The sequence below is a fragment of the Lynx rufus genome, unplaced genomic scaffold (assembly GCF_022079265.1).
Source record: "Lynx rufus isolate CCGP_SWC_20201006 ecotype Redwood Valley unplaced genomic scaffold, mLynRuf1.p SCAF_3, whole genome shotgun sequence".
NCBI lineage: Eukaryota > Metazoa > Chordata > Mammalia > Carnivora > Felidae > Lynx > Lynx rufus.
In genome coordinates, this window is record NW_025814845.1 from 134,018,577 (window position 1) to 134,035,117 (window position 16,541).

General features: G+C 34.8%; 1 protein-coding gene across 7 annotated transcripts in view; it reads left to right on the plus strand.

Moving 5' to 3' along the window:
- The window catches only part of RAPGEF2 (Rap guanine nucleotide exchange factor 2), a 249,289-nt gene that overhangs the window by 198,370 nt on the left and 34,378 nt on the right, over window positions 1-16,541 (plus strand). For all 7 annotated transcript variants that reach the window (XM_047090522.1, XM_047090524.1, XM_047090525.1 and 4 more), the window contains 3 exons: window positions 8,488-8,665; window positions 15,064-15,200; window positions 15,826-15,984. In XM_047090522.1, the coding sequence (XP_046946478.1) occupies window positions 8,488-8,665; window positions 15,064-15,200; window positions 15,826-15,984 (474 nt within the window). The remainder of the gene's footprint in view (window positions 1-8,487; window positions 8,666-15,063; window positions 15,201-15,825; window positions 15,985-16,541) is intronic.

Genomic DNA, 16,541 nt, shown 5'->3' on the forward strand with positions numbered 1-16,541 from the left:
CCATTTAATCTCTGTATAATTCTGACTTAGGAGAAGTTTCTCCTAAGTCAGAAAGTTGTCATGTTGAAGTGAGTATAAATGCTTACAGGATGGACTCAGGTTGAAATTGAATGCTGTATGCCAGAGAGAAAAAGGTAGAATAATTTTTCTAACAGGATAGGAGGAGAGGAATTCAAAAGCAAAGTGAATAACTAGCTTTAAGAAGAGAAGCCTTCCTCTGTTTCTACAGGTACATATTATTGTGGTGGGTTTGGATTGGGGAGTTTGAGAGTTGAGGGCATTTCTCTGATGGCTTCAGTTTTTCCCTCTGAAGAAGTTGAGTTCATTTGTTGAGAGTGGGAGAGTTAGCTGGTCGAGAGTTTTAAGGAGAGAGAAGTTTTGAAATAGATGCTTCAGAGAGTAGGAGAGCAAATTGACTAGAGTAATGGAAGCTCAGTTGAGAGGGTGCCCTCAAATACAGAGTGACTTCCCTCTGCCCTATTAAGTATTTTTTTTTTCTACAGCAAGCACAAAGAAAGCAGAGATTTGGCTGCACCCAGGCCTGGAGTTTTGTTAAATGAGTGTATCACAAAGACGGATGGAGCAACATGCCAACCTCTTTTAACTGCTGAGCTTTGTTTTTGCATGCCTTCTGCCTGGAATGTTTTCTCCTAGCTTGATCCCTTTCTGCTTCGTTTTCAAGTACCATCTTCTCAGAGAGTTCTTTGCTTATTACTGTCTGAAAAGTAGGTCTTGCATTTTGGTTCCTTTCCTGGCTATTCCTTTTATTTAGACTTTTTTCCCCAAATGATTATTGCTTTCTCTGTTCTGTCTGCTTACTGAAATGACAGCTTCAAGAAGATAGGGAACTTCTCTGTCTTGTCTCCATTTGCTCTCTAGAACCAGGAAACTGTGGGTACTCAGTAAAGATATGCCAAATGAATGTGATTGAAATATTGGACTAGGTTTTATAAGCTGAAGGTGGGAAAACTAGACATAGAAGGTAGTAGAGTCTTGAAGACTAAAGATCATGCTTGAGTTGAAAAACGGTTATCTTTGAAACAGATGGAAGCAATTGAAAAGTAGGAGTTTTTTGGCAGTAGAAAACAGAATGCCTAAGTTGGGGATATGAGACAGTGCAATTCTAGCCATAAGATCTTGGCTACATAGTGTGATTATCAGAGCAGTGGTTTGGTGGACTGGAAATAGTTGTTCAAAAATAGATCAATAGAACAGAGAGTTCAAGTAAAATGGAATTCATGTGGAAGGATGTAATAAGCAACAGGAATCCTCACACATCAGTGAAGAATGTGATGGATTATTCAATAAATGATCTTTGGGGTGGGCTGGGTCACTTTATAGCCTCACTCTATATCATTATTAAGACTAAATTCCAGATCAACCAAAGAGTTAGCAAACCCTTATGGTATAACAATCAAAATAATTTAATAGTTAAAAGATCATTTGAGAGACAAAGATTTAAAGTCAGACTATAACTCATGTAAGCAAATTAATAAGAAAAATACTTGGCTCATCATAAAACAATATTCAAAGGGCAAGAGGAGGTAATTTGCAAAAGAGTACATGCAGATACCTGTACCTTAAGTAAAATCCTTAAAACCTATTAGTAATTGAGTGTATGAGGATTAAATATACTATTTTCCTGTCAAATTAGCACAGGCTTTCTTACTTATAATAAATGTTTACAGATGGACATTCTTACACCTGTTAGAATTATAATTTTTGAAGGGGCACCGGGTGGCTCAGTCGGTTGAGCGTCCGACTTCGGCTCAGGTCATGATCTCACAGCTCGTGAGTTCGAGCCCCGTGTCCAGCGCTGTGCTGACAGCTTGGAGCCTGGAGCCCGCTTCAAATTCTGTGTCTCCCTCTCTCTTCCCCTAACCCACTCACATACTGTCTCTGTCTCTCTCAAAAATAAACATTAAAAAAAATTTTTTTTTAAATTATAATTTTTGGAAAGAAACCTAACAATTTATACTAAATGCTGTAAAACTGTTCCTGTCTTTTAGGCATAAATATATTTTAAATTCTATATTGAAATTAAATAAATTGATGTGTGAAATTAGGAGCAGCATAAATTATAATACACAGGCTAGACTTAGTGCAAGCATTATACTTATTTCCAAATATTTTCATACTTTCTACATATACAGTGAAAACTTGAATTGTGAGTAACTTGTGCAAGTGTTCCACAAGACAAGCAAACATTTCTAATAAATTTTAACTTGATAAATGAGCGATGTATTGCAATATGAGTAGTACGTGATGTCGAATGTCACATGATCACAACTGGGCCAATGGTTCTTGAAAGTCGCTTTGATATATATGAGTGCTTTGGGTTACAAGCACGTTTCCAGAATATGAATTATGTTCGCAAACCAAGGTTTTACTGGTTTTCTAGATAGTTCCTACTTACTTGTCTTGGTTAAATTATCGTCAGCATTAGCATTCAATATAGCCTTCTACGAGCCTAAATTTATATCGGGGTCTGACTTAGGTGCTGTGTGTATGTACGTTTGAATTCTGCACGAAATTTATTTACATCAAGAATGATTACTAAGCAACCCTTTTAAAAATGTGGGGATATGCCTGTATACTTCATAAGCAAAAAGTTTTTTTTCGTAAATGGTTTTTAAGTACTCGATAAAACATATGTAGAAGTTATTTTTATTTTAGTTAAATTAACACTTCACTGGAGCCTTCATGGCATTTGATATTTCCTCAAGTTTGTCATTTTCTTGATATCCTTTATATAATATATGAAATTGCTTTTGATTTCGGTAAATCATAGAGCTTTTGGCATTGATCTGAGACTATTACTAGTTTTTTTGAGAATATTACTATTTAACTATAATGTACATCCAAATCTATATTAGGCTATACATGTGGAAAGTAAATTAATTTAGGACAGGAGTTATTTGCCTGACTGAATTACGTAAGCCTTTCTTCTTGTTCCTGAGACAGATATAATCAGATACTTCTAAACTATAAAGTGCCTGTGTGCCTATCTTTATCTAGAATAAAAGGGTCTAAAGACTGGCATTAATCTTGTAATACGGTTTGGAGGAAGCTATAAAGTAGCAAATGTTTTGTTTATGTGTATATACAAATATATTTATTTAAAATTTTATGTGTCGTGACTTAGCAAAGCAGAAAACATTTCATTGCTTTGTTATATTTTAACTGTGTTTTTGGTAGAGTTGACATGGTGTTACATTGGTTTCAGGTGGATAACATAGCGATTGGACAAATCAAGAAGTTATGCTATGCACACCACTAGCATAACTACCATCTTTCACTCTACAAAGTTATTATAGTACTATTGACTGTATTCCCTATGATGTAGCTTATTCTCATAACCCATTCATTTCGTAACTGGAAGCCTCCCCTTCACCCATTTTTCCCCATTCCTCCTACCACCCTTTCCGCTGGCAGCCGCTAGTTTGTTTTCTGTATTTATAGGTCTGTTTCTACTTTTGGTTTGTTTATTCAATGTTTTTGTTTGTTTTTTTAGATCCACATATAAGTGAAATGATGCGGTATTTGTCTTTCTCTGACTTACTTCACTTAGGTCTGGGTCCTTTCACTTACCCTCTAGGTCCACCCACGTTGTTGCAAATGGCAAGATCTCATTCCTTTTTATGGCTGAATAATAATCTTGTGTGCGTGTGCATGCATGTGTGTGTACACCACATCTTTATCCACTCATCTATCAATATACACTTGGATTGCTTCCATATCTTGGCTGTTGTAAATAGTGCTGCAATAAATATGGGGTACATATCCCCTTAGATTAGTGTTTTCATTTTCTTTGGGTAAATACCCAGTAGAATTATTGGATCATATAGTATTTCTATTTTTAATTTGTTAAGAAACCTCTATCCTGTTTTGCACAGTGGCTGTACCAATTTACATTCTCACCAACAGTGCATAAGCGTTCCTTTTTCTCCACATCCTTGCCAGCACTTGTTGTTTTGTTTTGTTTTGTTGTTGTCTTTGTGATTCTAGCTATTCTGACAGGTATAAGGTGATATTTCATTGTGGTTTTTATTTGCATTTCCCTGATGATTAATGATTTAGTGATTTTCTTTAAGAAGATAGTCTATTGAGAAAACTGGGCAAAGTATTATAGTGCAAATCATTTAGTAGTTTGTATTCGTCAGACCTGAGTTTAAGACCCAAAACAATTACTAGGTTTGGTTTTGTTTGCATTGAACAGTTTGATTTTCCTAGTGTTTTCTCATCTGAAAAGCAGGGGTAATAATCCTAATTTGCTGAATTGATGTGAAGATTTTTATGTGTATGGTAGTCATTCAGTATAGGATCACTATTCTTATAATTGTTGTATGAGCCATTTAGCCAGAATTAAATGGTTGCAATTAGTCTGAGTGACAGTTTTTTTTACAATAAGTAAGGGGTTGCATTATTTAACAGAGCTTTGGTTTTTTGACAAATTCTGCCAGTACAAATCGTGCGTAAGCTTCGCTGGTGCGATGGGGAGAGGTAAAGATACACAAATGCTGATATAAAAAATGTGTTCCCTTGAGGAAGGGACTGTCTTTTGATGTGGCCTGTAATTGGCGTTCTTTTCTTTCCCCTTATTCAATCCAAGAACAGTGGTATGAGTGGGAGGATATAACTCTACTGATAACACTGGAGTCATAGAGGTTAAGTAATTTTGCTAAAGTCACGTAATAAATGGTAGAGCTGAGATCTGAATTACTAAACCCTGAGTTTGTTTATTTAGCAAATGTAAATTCAGTAACTACTGGGTTCTAGGCCCTCCTCCTAAGTTTAGTACACTTCTCCTGTAGACCAGTTGGTGTTGGTTCAGTAAGCATTTCACTCCAGTCTCCAAAAGTTTTATTGTTCATGAAGCAGTAGTATTATGGCATTAGTAGACTCCTAAAAAAATTGTTATCAAGTTCTATTTAAAATTTATTATTAAAAGAAATTCTGGAAGGGCACCTGCCTGGCTCAGTCAGTAGAGCCTCCAACTCTTGATCTCAGTGTTGTGAGTTCAAGCCCCATGTTGGGCCTACAGCTCACTAAAAAAAAAAAAAAAATTAAATAAAGGAATTCTGTAGTGTTTTAAAATATAATGGATATTTATTTAGAAAAATAATCTAAGTTACTGGTTTAGTGAGCGTTATTTCATGAATGAATTAAGAATGGAATACACATAACAGAGATAGAAAACAACTAACGATCGTTAACACAAATGGGGTGGAAGGTTCAGTTGTGGAGAGATTAATCCAATTCACATTTAAAAGGCTTTTTGTTCTGGGACACCTGGCTGGCTTAGTCAATAGAGCATGGGGTTCTTGAGTTCAAGCCCCATGTTGGGCTTAGAGCTTACTTCATTTAAAAAAAAAAAAAAAAAGAAGAAGAAGGAGTCTTTTTGTTTTATTTAACACTTACATATAATTCATTTAAATGACAGTAATGATTTCTTAGGAATGTTACGAATATATTTTGTATCTCTTACTGTATTTTAGATGTTTAAAATTTAAAGAAACACTATAAGCTATATAACTATATTATTTAGAAGTTTTTTATTTTTATTTTTTATTTCTGTCTCTAGCAGTCCCTTCTTCAATTTCAGCTAATATTAAAGAATGTACATACAGAGGGCTGATTGTATATTTGAAAATATAAGGTGATGAATAATAATCTTCAATGTTAAGGTGAAACTGGGGTGAAAATGTAAACATAGCAAACATTAGCAAATTGTCACATTTCTAGACTTCAGAAATAAGGCTGTGATAATAACAGTATTGGCCTAATTTCTCTGATCACAGGCTTGGCATAATACATCATGTCAAGTTCTACTTCCGTTTCATTCTAGAATCTAGAGACAATTCTGTGAATTCTGAATTTAAATTAGGAGATGTGTTTCTGAGTGTGCCACAGTTAATTCAGTTAGGCAAATAATTCCTGTCCTAAACTAATTTCCCTTCCACATGGATAGCCTAATATAGATGTAGATGTATATTATAGCTAAGTAGTAATAGTCTCAAAAAAAACCCCAAAAAACTAGTAATAGTCTCAGAACAATGCCAAAAGCTCTATGATTTACTGAAATCAAAAGTGATTCCATATATTGTATTCTGAACACAGTTCTTAAGAGATTATTTTCATTTTTTAAAGGATATCAAGAAAATGAACAAACTGAGGAAATATCAAATGCCACAAAGGCTCCAGTGAAGTGTTAATTCAACTAAAAGTAAAATAACTGCTACATATGTTTTATCGAGTACTTGAAAACCGCAAGCCTACAAGGCCTTACTGCTCTCCCACTGCTCTGCTGATAATGGTCTTAACCCAAGCAGTAGTATTTACTAAGGCCATTATTTAAAGAGCTTTTGTAGACATTAGGTTTTCCATTTTTAATTATTCTGTCTTCATTAAGTATTCTTTATTATTTTCCCCTTAGATTTTTTTTTTTTATAATGTATGTATTTTAGTTTAGGAAATTGTACCTAAAGAACTAAAAATGTCATTAAAATTATTTTGTTAAACTTATAAAATATTAATACCTGTTTGTATTGCTTCAAAGGTAGGATTAAATCTTATGTTCTGCAGTATAAACCAAGACTTGAGAAAAGTAAAACTTTGATAAGAAAATGATAAAATTTTTCTTTAAATACCCAGTTAAATTTGAAAAAAAAGTATAGATCCCTATATAAGCCACATTCATATGTAATATCTGTTGTAAAGAGATAGATTAGGTTGTGGTTAAGACTGTAGAGACAGAATTCCTAGGTTCTAATCTTTTTTTTTTTTTAATGTTTATTTTTGAGAGAGAGAGAGAGAAAGAGCGCGCGCTGTGCAAGCAGGGGAGGGGCAGGGAGAGGGAGACGGAGGATACAAAGTGGGCTCTGCCTGTCAGCGCAGAGCCAGATGCAGGGCTCGAGCTCACGAACCATGAGATCACGCCCTGAGCCGAAGTCAGACACTTAACTGACTGAGCCACCCAGGTGCCCCCCAGGGTTCTAATCTTGATTCTGCAATAATTTCCGTTTACGAGAATGTTTGAAGAATAATAAAAGTCAGTAATAACACTTCATAGGATAGTTTTGAAGATTAAATGAGTTAATACATATAAAACAGAGCAGTTCCTGGCACATTGTAAATATTGGGTGTTGGATGAGGAGGAGGAGGAGGAAGTTCAGCAGTTTATATTTTTATCTTTCACTTTTAATAAATGTTTTTGCCTATTCTTAAAAATAAGACGGCCTTTAATGTCTTTGAAAACCACGTGAACTACAAGTTATTTGAAGTTAGTGAACTTTATAATACATGTTTTCTAGGAAGTTCATGGTTTTATAACAGACTTTTTAAGAGTTTAATATTTTATCTGGCAAAACGTGATGATGTTCAAGACTTTCATAGCTTAAGCAGTTAGTAAATTTTGGGTATAATGTCAAGTAAGGTTGATATGATAACATTCCTATATATTGTGGAGATGATAATCACAGCAGGCTATAGAATGACCTGAATAGGATAGCTGTCCTAGCCTTGAGATAGCCCAGGAGAAAAGATCATTTTGAAGTTCGTGACTCTAATGACTAACATTTAAGTACTTGATTACTTGAAATTTGATTGGTGATAAGGTCACCTTGTTGAGGAATGAAGAATGTGTTACCTGTAGGCATATGGTCTTTTAATATTTTTTGGTGATTTATAATTGGAGAGTGGACATTGGTATAATCAAAGTAAATGTGAATGTTTTGTTCACATATAAAGTTATCTTTGATTTATGCTTCACTTTTCCATAAAGACCACCTAATAGGAAAGAAGTTGTTGAGTCTTCTTGGCATTAATAAATCCACACCTGTTCTTTTGGAGAAGGAATTGCTCAGAATCAGTTATTACCCTTAGGCTCTTAGCTTAAGCCATTCTCTTTGAAAAATGGAGTGAAAACAAACACTGTCTTTTTCTTCTTTATTCTACTGTTTCAGGAGCATATGACAGCTCAGATAAGAAATCAGAATTTTTGAGATAAGATCATTAATCCCAACTAAAAGTTTAATAGGAGATTAAATCACTCCTGTTTTCTATAAGTGATTCTTCTTACATAGTGCCTAGTGCATAAATATTTGTTGATATTGAATACATGCTTAGTTACAGACAAATCAATATACTAAAATTTTAATATTTCAAACTAGACTTGCTCTTATTTCTTTTGGGTACAAAAAGACTTGCTTAAAATAATTTTTAAAAATTATTTTTTGGTCTTGGGGCGCCTGGGTGGCTCAGTCGGTTAAGTGGCCGACTTCAGCTCAGGTCATGATCTCGCGGTCTGTGAGTTCGAGCCCTGCGTCGGGCTCTGTACTGACAGCTCAGAGCCTGGAGCCTGTTTCAATTCTGTGTCTCCCTCTCTCTGACCCTCCCCCGTTCATGCTCTGTCTCTCTCTGTGTCAAAAATAAATAAATGTTAAAAAAAATAAATAAATAAAATAAATTATTTTGGTCTCTTTTAAGGCCACAGAAAGCGAGGCTGGTGATATGGACCTGAGTGGGTTGCCAGAAACAGCAGTGGATTCTGAGGACGATGATGATGAAGAAGACATTGAGAGGGCATCAGATCCTCTGATGAGCAGGGACATTGTGAGAGACTGCCTAGAGAAGGATCCAATTGACAGGACAGATGATGACATTGGTAAGTTTGGATAAGAAAATGAATTTAAGAGCAATTTAAAATATTTAGGGTAAAATGGCCTGATAAAATAGAGCCCAAGAATAGTAGGCTTTAAAAAGTCATTAATTTATAATTTTCCCTTGCATAAGCAGTAGCATTTGTTGAAAAAAAGTTTAAAGAATCAATTTTATTCAATCATTATGTTCTGAAGTCTACAAATGATAAAACTTCTTATAAAACTCCACCACATGAGCCCCTTCTCAGCTTACTTTATGACAAAAAAAAGAAAAAAGTAGTCTTCCATATAGTGTTATTCCTATTATTTTTCTTGTGAGCACTATTCCTATAATGCTCACGTTTTCCCTATGTAAATACCAGTCAATGACAACTGGTAAAATTGCCATGTAGATGACTTTGCTTTTACTCTGGTTCCATCTGAAGATGGGACTGAGTGGAAAACTTAGTAGTATATAAGCTGCGGGGGGTTTAGACTTTCTTTAAGTGCATCCTAAGGTTAGAAATCCAAGTGGCTTTGTATCTGTTTTCCCCATCCTTGAAGGTTCCATTACCCACTTTCCCATCAGAATAAGAGATGACTGTGTAATAATGGTTTAGTGTTCAGGTACACCTTCTGCACTCAGGCTTCTTCCTTCGAATGCTAGGAGTCAGGGCAACTTCTGTAGAGCGCCTTGTGTCTACCACAGGTCTGGAATCTGTAAGCACCCTTGCCTGAGCCCAGATAATCTGTCCTACCACTCTCCCAACTCTTTTTGGCTGATATATATTTGCAGACAAATTCAAGGAACTTGCTCTATTGGGATTAGATATAGGACAGTATGGGCATAGTTATAAGTGGCTGGTTGCATGTGTTGTGAAGGAAACAAACATGATGAAGAAAATCTGTTACCACCTACTCTATATACATACGCTAGAAAATTAAGGATGAAAAACCAACAACTTGTATTAGATATTTAAAATACAAATTTAAAATTTATAGGATTGGTAAGTATTTATAGATGAATATACCATGTTGGTAACCATTCATTCATGCAGCTAATGTGATTGAGCACCTTCTATGTACTGAACCTTTTTTTAAGTCCTGGCAACTCAGAGGGGAACAGGCAGGTAAGATCCTTGCTCTCTTTCAGTCTGAAGAATAAAGTGGGGATTAGGGAGTGATGGAGGTTGAGGAATGAACAGAATGGAGCCTATTTTAGGAGGAAATGGCTGGTAATGTCCTTTTAAAGGGCTCAGACATGAAGGAAGTGAAAAGGGGAGCCACCTATGCCTGTGGCCCCCAGTGAAGAAATGTGTTCTGTGTTAACCCTTTCTGGATAATTTTTGCTGGAGTAAGGACTTAAAGGCTTCACAGATACCCATCCCTGACTCCAGCCCATTTCCTTCTCTACCACCTGCCCTCCCGTTGCAAAGGTGCTGGCAGTTTGCAAGTCTCTTGAGGGTTCTGCAGCATAAATTAGAGTGGTTCTATTTTACCCACTGAAAACATTGGGTTTCACTTTCTTATGTCTAATACCACATACACATTCATTTGATTTGCAGTGTCCAAAGTTGTATTACACTGTCCCATTCTCTTTGTCCTTGTCGACTTCTTTTTAAAAGTGTCCTTAAACAGAAAGTGAAATTGGAAGTGTATTCAATTTGCCATCTTACTCCAGAATCCTTGCTCATAGGTTGTTTTTTTTTTTAATTTTTAAATAAGATTGAACATTGCTTATGAACAGATAGATGTGGAAATTATTCTTTTGTAAGTTAATGTATCTTCTTTTTTGAATATGTTCATTTTAGTACAGTTATAGAAGAAAATAATTATTAAAATCATACAGCATGTCATTCCTGGAAATTTAAGATTTTCACTTCATATCTGAGAAGGTATCTTTTCCAGAATTTCTGGAAAGCAAATGCTATGCTGATTCCTTCAAAAGAATACAAAGCTATCTTTTTTTTTAAATGTGCTTGTTGATATAACCTCCAGTGAATAACATTTACTTGAATACCAATTCACTTGCAAGCAGAGATGATTCTGATGCTTGCTCCTATCAAATATACTTTTATTTAAAATAATAAACCATTATTATTAAAGATAAAGCCTTATGAGTGTTGTTTGCTCTACAAGAGGTCTTGGAAGAGCTTATATTCTGTCTCCTCAAGACAAAACCACACGTGAGCACTTTTAGCTTTTTTGCTGTTACTCTTGTTAAATCTAACTGATCTGCCAGTATTTAGTTACAACAGATACCTTTCATAAAAACTACAAACTTCTAAATGATGCTCTCTCTGGATGCCTCTGTTCCTAACCACCTTCCTCTAACCCCATGAAATAGAGAAGGAATGGTGTGTTGGGAGGTGGGGGGGTGGGCAGAATCAAAGTTGAATCAAATGAAATTGCTAACATATTTTAAAAGCTGCAAGAATTAAAAAAATTGCTTTGGGGTTCCCATAGATTCTTGGGTGTGTGTACCTTTGTTTCAATACTTCGAAGGAAAGGACTTTATTCCTTTTTGCTCTCTAGCTCATAATTCTGTAGGTACTCAGTTATCGAATGGTTGTGAATTTAATTTCTTTTTTGAGGCCTTTACACATTAAGGTAGAGACATACTTTTCAAAGATCCCTTCCAAAGAGTTCTTTTTTCTCCCCTTCAATATAGCACCAAAAAAAAACAAAAACAAAAACAAAACTCCACAGATTTTTCAAAAACATCTTAATAGTAACCAGTTTTTATACAAAATTAAACCAAGCAAATAAGCTAATTTTTATATTGACATCGCTTGCGGTGTCTGTAAGCTGATTATCTGGCCTTTCTTTGTGTCACATTGACTAGAAAAAAAGTGTTTAAAAATGTCTTTTTTCAGGGCGCCTGGGTGGCTCGGTCAGTTGAGCATCTTACTCTTGATTTCGGCTCAGGTCATGATCTCAGAGTTTGTGGGATCAATCCGTGTGCTGTCAGCAGGGAGTCTGCTTGGGATTCTCTCTTTGCCCCTCTGCCCCTCAAAATAAACTTTAAGGAAAAAAGGTCTTTTTTCATAAACGGAAATATTCCTTTCCTAACAAAATAAAATATTATTAATTAATGTATTATTCTAATAGATTCTTCCAAGCAACATAGAAGAAAGTAGTCCTGCTTCTTCAGTCCATGGCTGCTTCTTGCCGTGTTCTAGGAACTGTCTTTTACTCATTCCAGGCCCTGAACTCTTGACTAACCCTAATTGCTTGAACTCTGTATGATCCCTCTGGCATTACCAGAGTTTATGTTGAGCCCCTATAGCCAAATGCTCCTGTTTTATATTTATTTTGTGAAGATTAGTGATAGAAATTCTTTATTGTTTTAATTGCACTAATTATCCAGTGTAATAAATAGAGGTTACTACAAAACCAGCAACACTATTGTTGAATCTTTGGGAGACTTAACTCTTAGATACCATCTGGTTAAGCATTTATTTATTTTTAGTTTTTCAGCTGAGCCTAGAGCATTATGTACATTACTATCATCAGATCTTTTCTGTCTTCTTTATTATTTATCCATATTATATGTGATACACAAATATTTTCTATCCTGTCATATTTTTTTAAATCTTAGTCATTACTCCTGTATCACAACTTGATTTCATAACCCATTAATGGAGCAGGAATCTTCCAAAAAGCAAGAACAATGTCTATGCAAGGCACTTCAAATCATTATAGCAAGTATTAGTAAATATATTTTATACTTCATATACTCATATTCTTCAATCATATATGTGGTCGTAATTTGACTTATTGTCTATTATGTCATTATGTTGAATTTAAAACATTTTTGACTTCTGGTCTCATATTCTTCTTAAGACCATGAATCTTCACTTGTCCAAGGAAATTTAGTATTATTGGGGAAGGAGGGGGAAGAAAGCAAAATGTGTGTTCTATAGGTAATATTTTATTACCTTATGGTGAGGGGTAGGGCAGTAATAGCTGAAGAAAAGAGAGGCTTATAACTGCAGAACTAACAGTGATATACTAGCTTTTTCATTTGTGTTTTTGCTTCAGATCAAAAGGTCAGTGTGTTTGTAACACAATGATTGTTACCTGCCATATATAATAGATAATTGCAGTGGTATTAAAAATTGGTTTATTGCTGTCCCAAGGAATAAATATATTTTATTTATATGACCCAAACACACCCACTCCTTCCAGAAATAAAAGTTTCACTAAACAGAACTTATTCTATAAGTTATGTGCTTTGATTCTCTTGTTTTTAAAATGCTGGTTGTAAAAAAAAAAAAATGCTGGTTGCAACAGTATATTGATTTCCTGGCACATCAGTCTGGGTCAGGTTGAAGAACACTGTCTTCTTGGACAGAGTCCCTGGGTACCACCTATCAGTGTTATTCTCCTGATTCTGAAGCCACTCTGTTATGAAAGTCTTTTACAGGGCGATGACGTAGGGTCTAATCAGAAGAGACATTACCCATCTGGACCCGAGAAAAACACTTCATCTGACCTTCTATAAATGTAATGTTTTCACAGAATAGATCATTCTATTCTGTGTTGTTTTTGCAGTGAACAAACTACTGTATCTCCAATAACATAAATGTGTCACTAAATCCTAACAGATAGATGGAATGTACACAGGGACAGTTTCATTACGTGAGGACAAGAAAAATATAGCAGAATTTTTACTTAGAAATTTGAATGATATGAGTATGATAACAATGACAATAATAGCTGTTCTTATTTATTGAATATTTACTCTCTAAGGACTTTATTATCTCTATTGTATTTGTCACAGCTGTCCAACAAAGAGTAGGTATTATATTGTTCTTTCATAAATGAGGGAAACATGCCTTAAGTAAATTAATCAGCTTTCCCAAAGCAATATAACTAATAAGTATTCAAGTGATGTCTGACATATACCTTTGTGCTCTTTTATCATTACCTATAATGTCCAGCAGGAGGTTTGGAGGCAGACGGTCCTGAATCATCACTGTCACTTCCTAATTATATGACTTTGAGCCTGTTTTCTCCCTGTGAAATGAGAAAGAAAACATGCACCTCATAGAGCCATAGTGAGGAGTAAGGAAAGAACTTAGTAATTAGTAAAGCTACCTAATAATAGAAAAAATTAAAAATAGAGACCACAGGACTAGAAAAGACTGTGAAGTCATCCATCTTGTCAACAGCTACAACTGTATCAAAGTTTAAACTGTTTCTCCACAGCATCGCCAACAGGAAGACTGGAACTTTTCTCTGTTTTGGCCAGTCTGTGGGATAAAAAAAATAACATATCAATTTTCATTTGTATTTGTGATATAACATTTTAAATTTTATATTTAAATTCAAGTTAGTTAACATACTGTGTGGTGTTGGATTCAGTAGAACCCAGTGATTTCATTACTTACATATAACACCCAGTGCTCATCCCAACGAGTGCCGTCCTTAATGCCCATTACCCATTTAACCCCAAACCCCCCCCAGCCCCCCAGCAACCCTCAGTTTGTTCTCTATATTTAAGAGCCTCTTATGGTTTACATCTCTCTCCATTTTTATCTTTATTTTTCTTTCCCTTCCCCTGTGCTCATATGTTTTGTTTCTTAAATTCCACATATTTAATGAAATCATATATTTGTCTTTCTCTGACTCATTTCACTTGGCATAATACAGTTTTTAATTGATTAATTTTTATAAATTTGTCTTAATCCATAGAAAATATCCCTTGGTTTCTAAATCATGGGCTATCTTTAGATTGAAAGTGGTTATTTCTGCTGTTTGGGGTGTCTACCTGCCCAGAAGGCACTAGAATAGACCTATTGATTTTTTTTTGGAGAATTCTCAGACCTCTATTTCATTTCAGCTTATCATTTCACCCTTTAATTAGCCTTAATAAGATCACAGCTGATTTTCAATAGAAATTTTCCATTTGAAGTTTATTAATTTCTTCATTCCCATTAGAATTTGAATCACAATGTATACCAGCATTCCTAAATCAATAAGTAAATGTCACCACTTCCATAGTGACAGTTCTTCGTTTACCTGCAAGAAGTTCAGCTTTTGTACTAACAATATTTGAAGTAATTATATTTTCCAGTGGGCAGTTTTGTAGGACATTTAAAAAGAAAGAACCCTAGAACATTATTTTTGAATGCTTGGTTTAAAAAAAAAAAAAGTTGTAGTGGGGAACCTGGGTGGCTCAGTTGGGTGAGCATCCGACTCTTGGTTTCGACTCAGGTCATGATCTCACGGTTCGTGAGTTTGAGCCCCACATCAGGCTCTGTGCTGACAGTGTGGAGTCTGCTTGGGAATCTCTGTCTCCCTCTCTCTCTCTCATTGCCCCTCCCTTGCTCTCTCTCACTCTGTCTCTCAAATAAATAAACTAAATAGATAAATAAATAATTGCTGATTAATGTTTACAATATCTTTTGCCTTTTAGAACAACTCTTAGAATTTATGCACCAATTGCCTGCTTTTGCCAATATGACTATGTCAGTGAGACGAGAACTTTGTGCTGTTATGGTGTTCGCAGTCGTGGAAAGAGCTGGGACCATAGTGCTAAATGATGGTGAAGAGGTTAGTGAACATTACTGTCATGAAATTTCTGTTTGAGGGTCTCTTAGTACAGCAAGTGAACAAAAAACCAATTCTTATTTTTTCCTCTTAAAAAACAATGAGCAACAATTAGTTTGAATAATTTAAGAATTATGATACACTGATTGTTATGTCAAAATATTTCAAATCTAATATTTTTATTTTTTATAATATTTCATATGCTACTGATAGAAATACTTTGATATATTAACTTCTCAGATTTTTATAACTTTAAATGTTCATTGTATGCCTTTTGTCAGAACACAATGATATTCTTATTGAGGCAGTGGTGATCATTTTATATTGCTTACATATGTTTGGGGGAACAGAAGAATTCTTTTTCCTTGTGTCATTTTAGAGAAGAATGCCCAAAGTCAAATTAAAAGAGTGGAATGACATGTACCCCTAGCTGGGCATGAGGAAATACATAGATCCATGGCTGTGCTTTGCTTTATTCCTTGTTCTTTCGATTTAGTAAACAGTTAACTTCACTTGAGTTATTCCATCTTCAAAATGAAAAATCTGCTAAATCATTTGTAGAGACCATTCTAGCATTTACAGCTGCATGACCATAATTTTCTGCTTTGTCTTCATTTTTTTGAATTAGCTGGATTCCTGGTCAGTGATTCTGAATGGTTCTGTGGAAGTAACTTATCCAGATGGAAAAGCAGAAATATTATGTATGGGAAATAGTTTTGGTGTCTCTCCTACCATGGACAAAGAATACATGAAAGGAGTAATGAGAACAAAGGTGGATGACTGCCAGGTATAAAATATCATTAAAAATGTATATGTATATTTTATGCTTAACACGTCTATACAGTTGGGGTAAGATTTTTCTGCCTACATAAATAGGTCATCTTTTAGAATTTTAAATATGATTTTAAAGTAGAATGTTACCACACCCTAGGAAATTAAAAATAAATCTTTCTTAAAGTTGTTTGGACTTGGGGCGCCTGGCTGGCTTGGTCAGTAGAGAATACAACTCTTGATCTCAGGGTCATGAGTTCAGGCCCCACATTTGGTATAAAGCATACTTAAAAAAAAAATAATAAAGTTGTTTGGACTCCACATAACTAGGTGTCCTGTAAATATGTTTTATTTAAAAAAAGTGTTCTGTAAATATGGTATTTTAAAATTTCCATTAATAATAGTTTGATAATCTGTTCATCAAAAAATATAGAAGTAAAACACCCATTATGAAAAGAAATAGATTAATAAAGATGATGTGATATAGTTATACAGTGTTTTTATTTAAATACATACAAGATAAGGAATTGATTTAAAAGTCATGAAAATCAGGAACGGCTGGGTGGCTCAGTT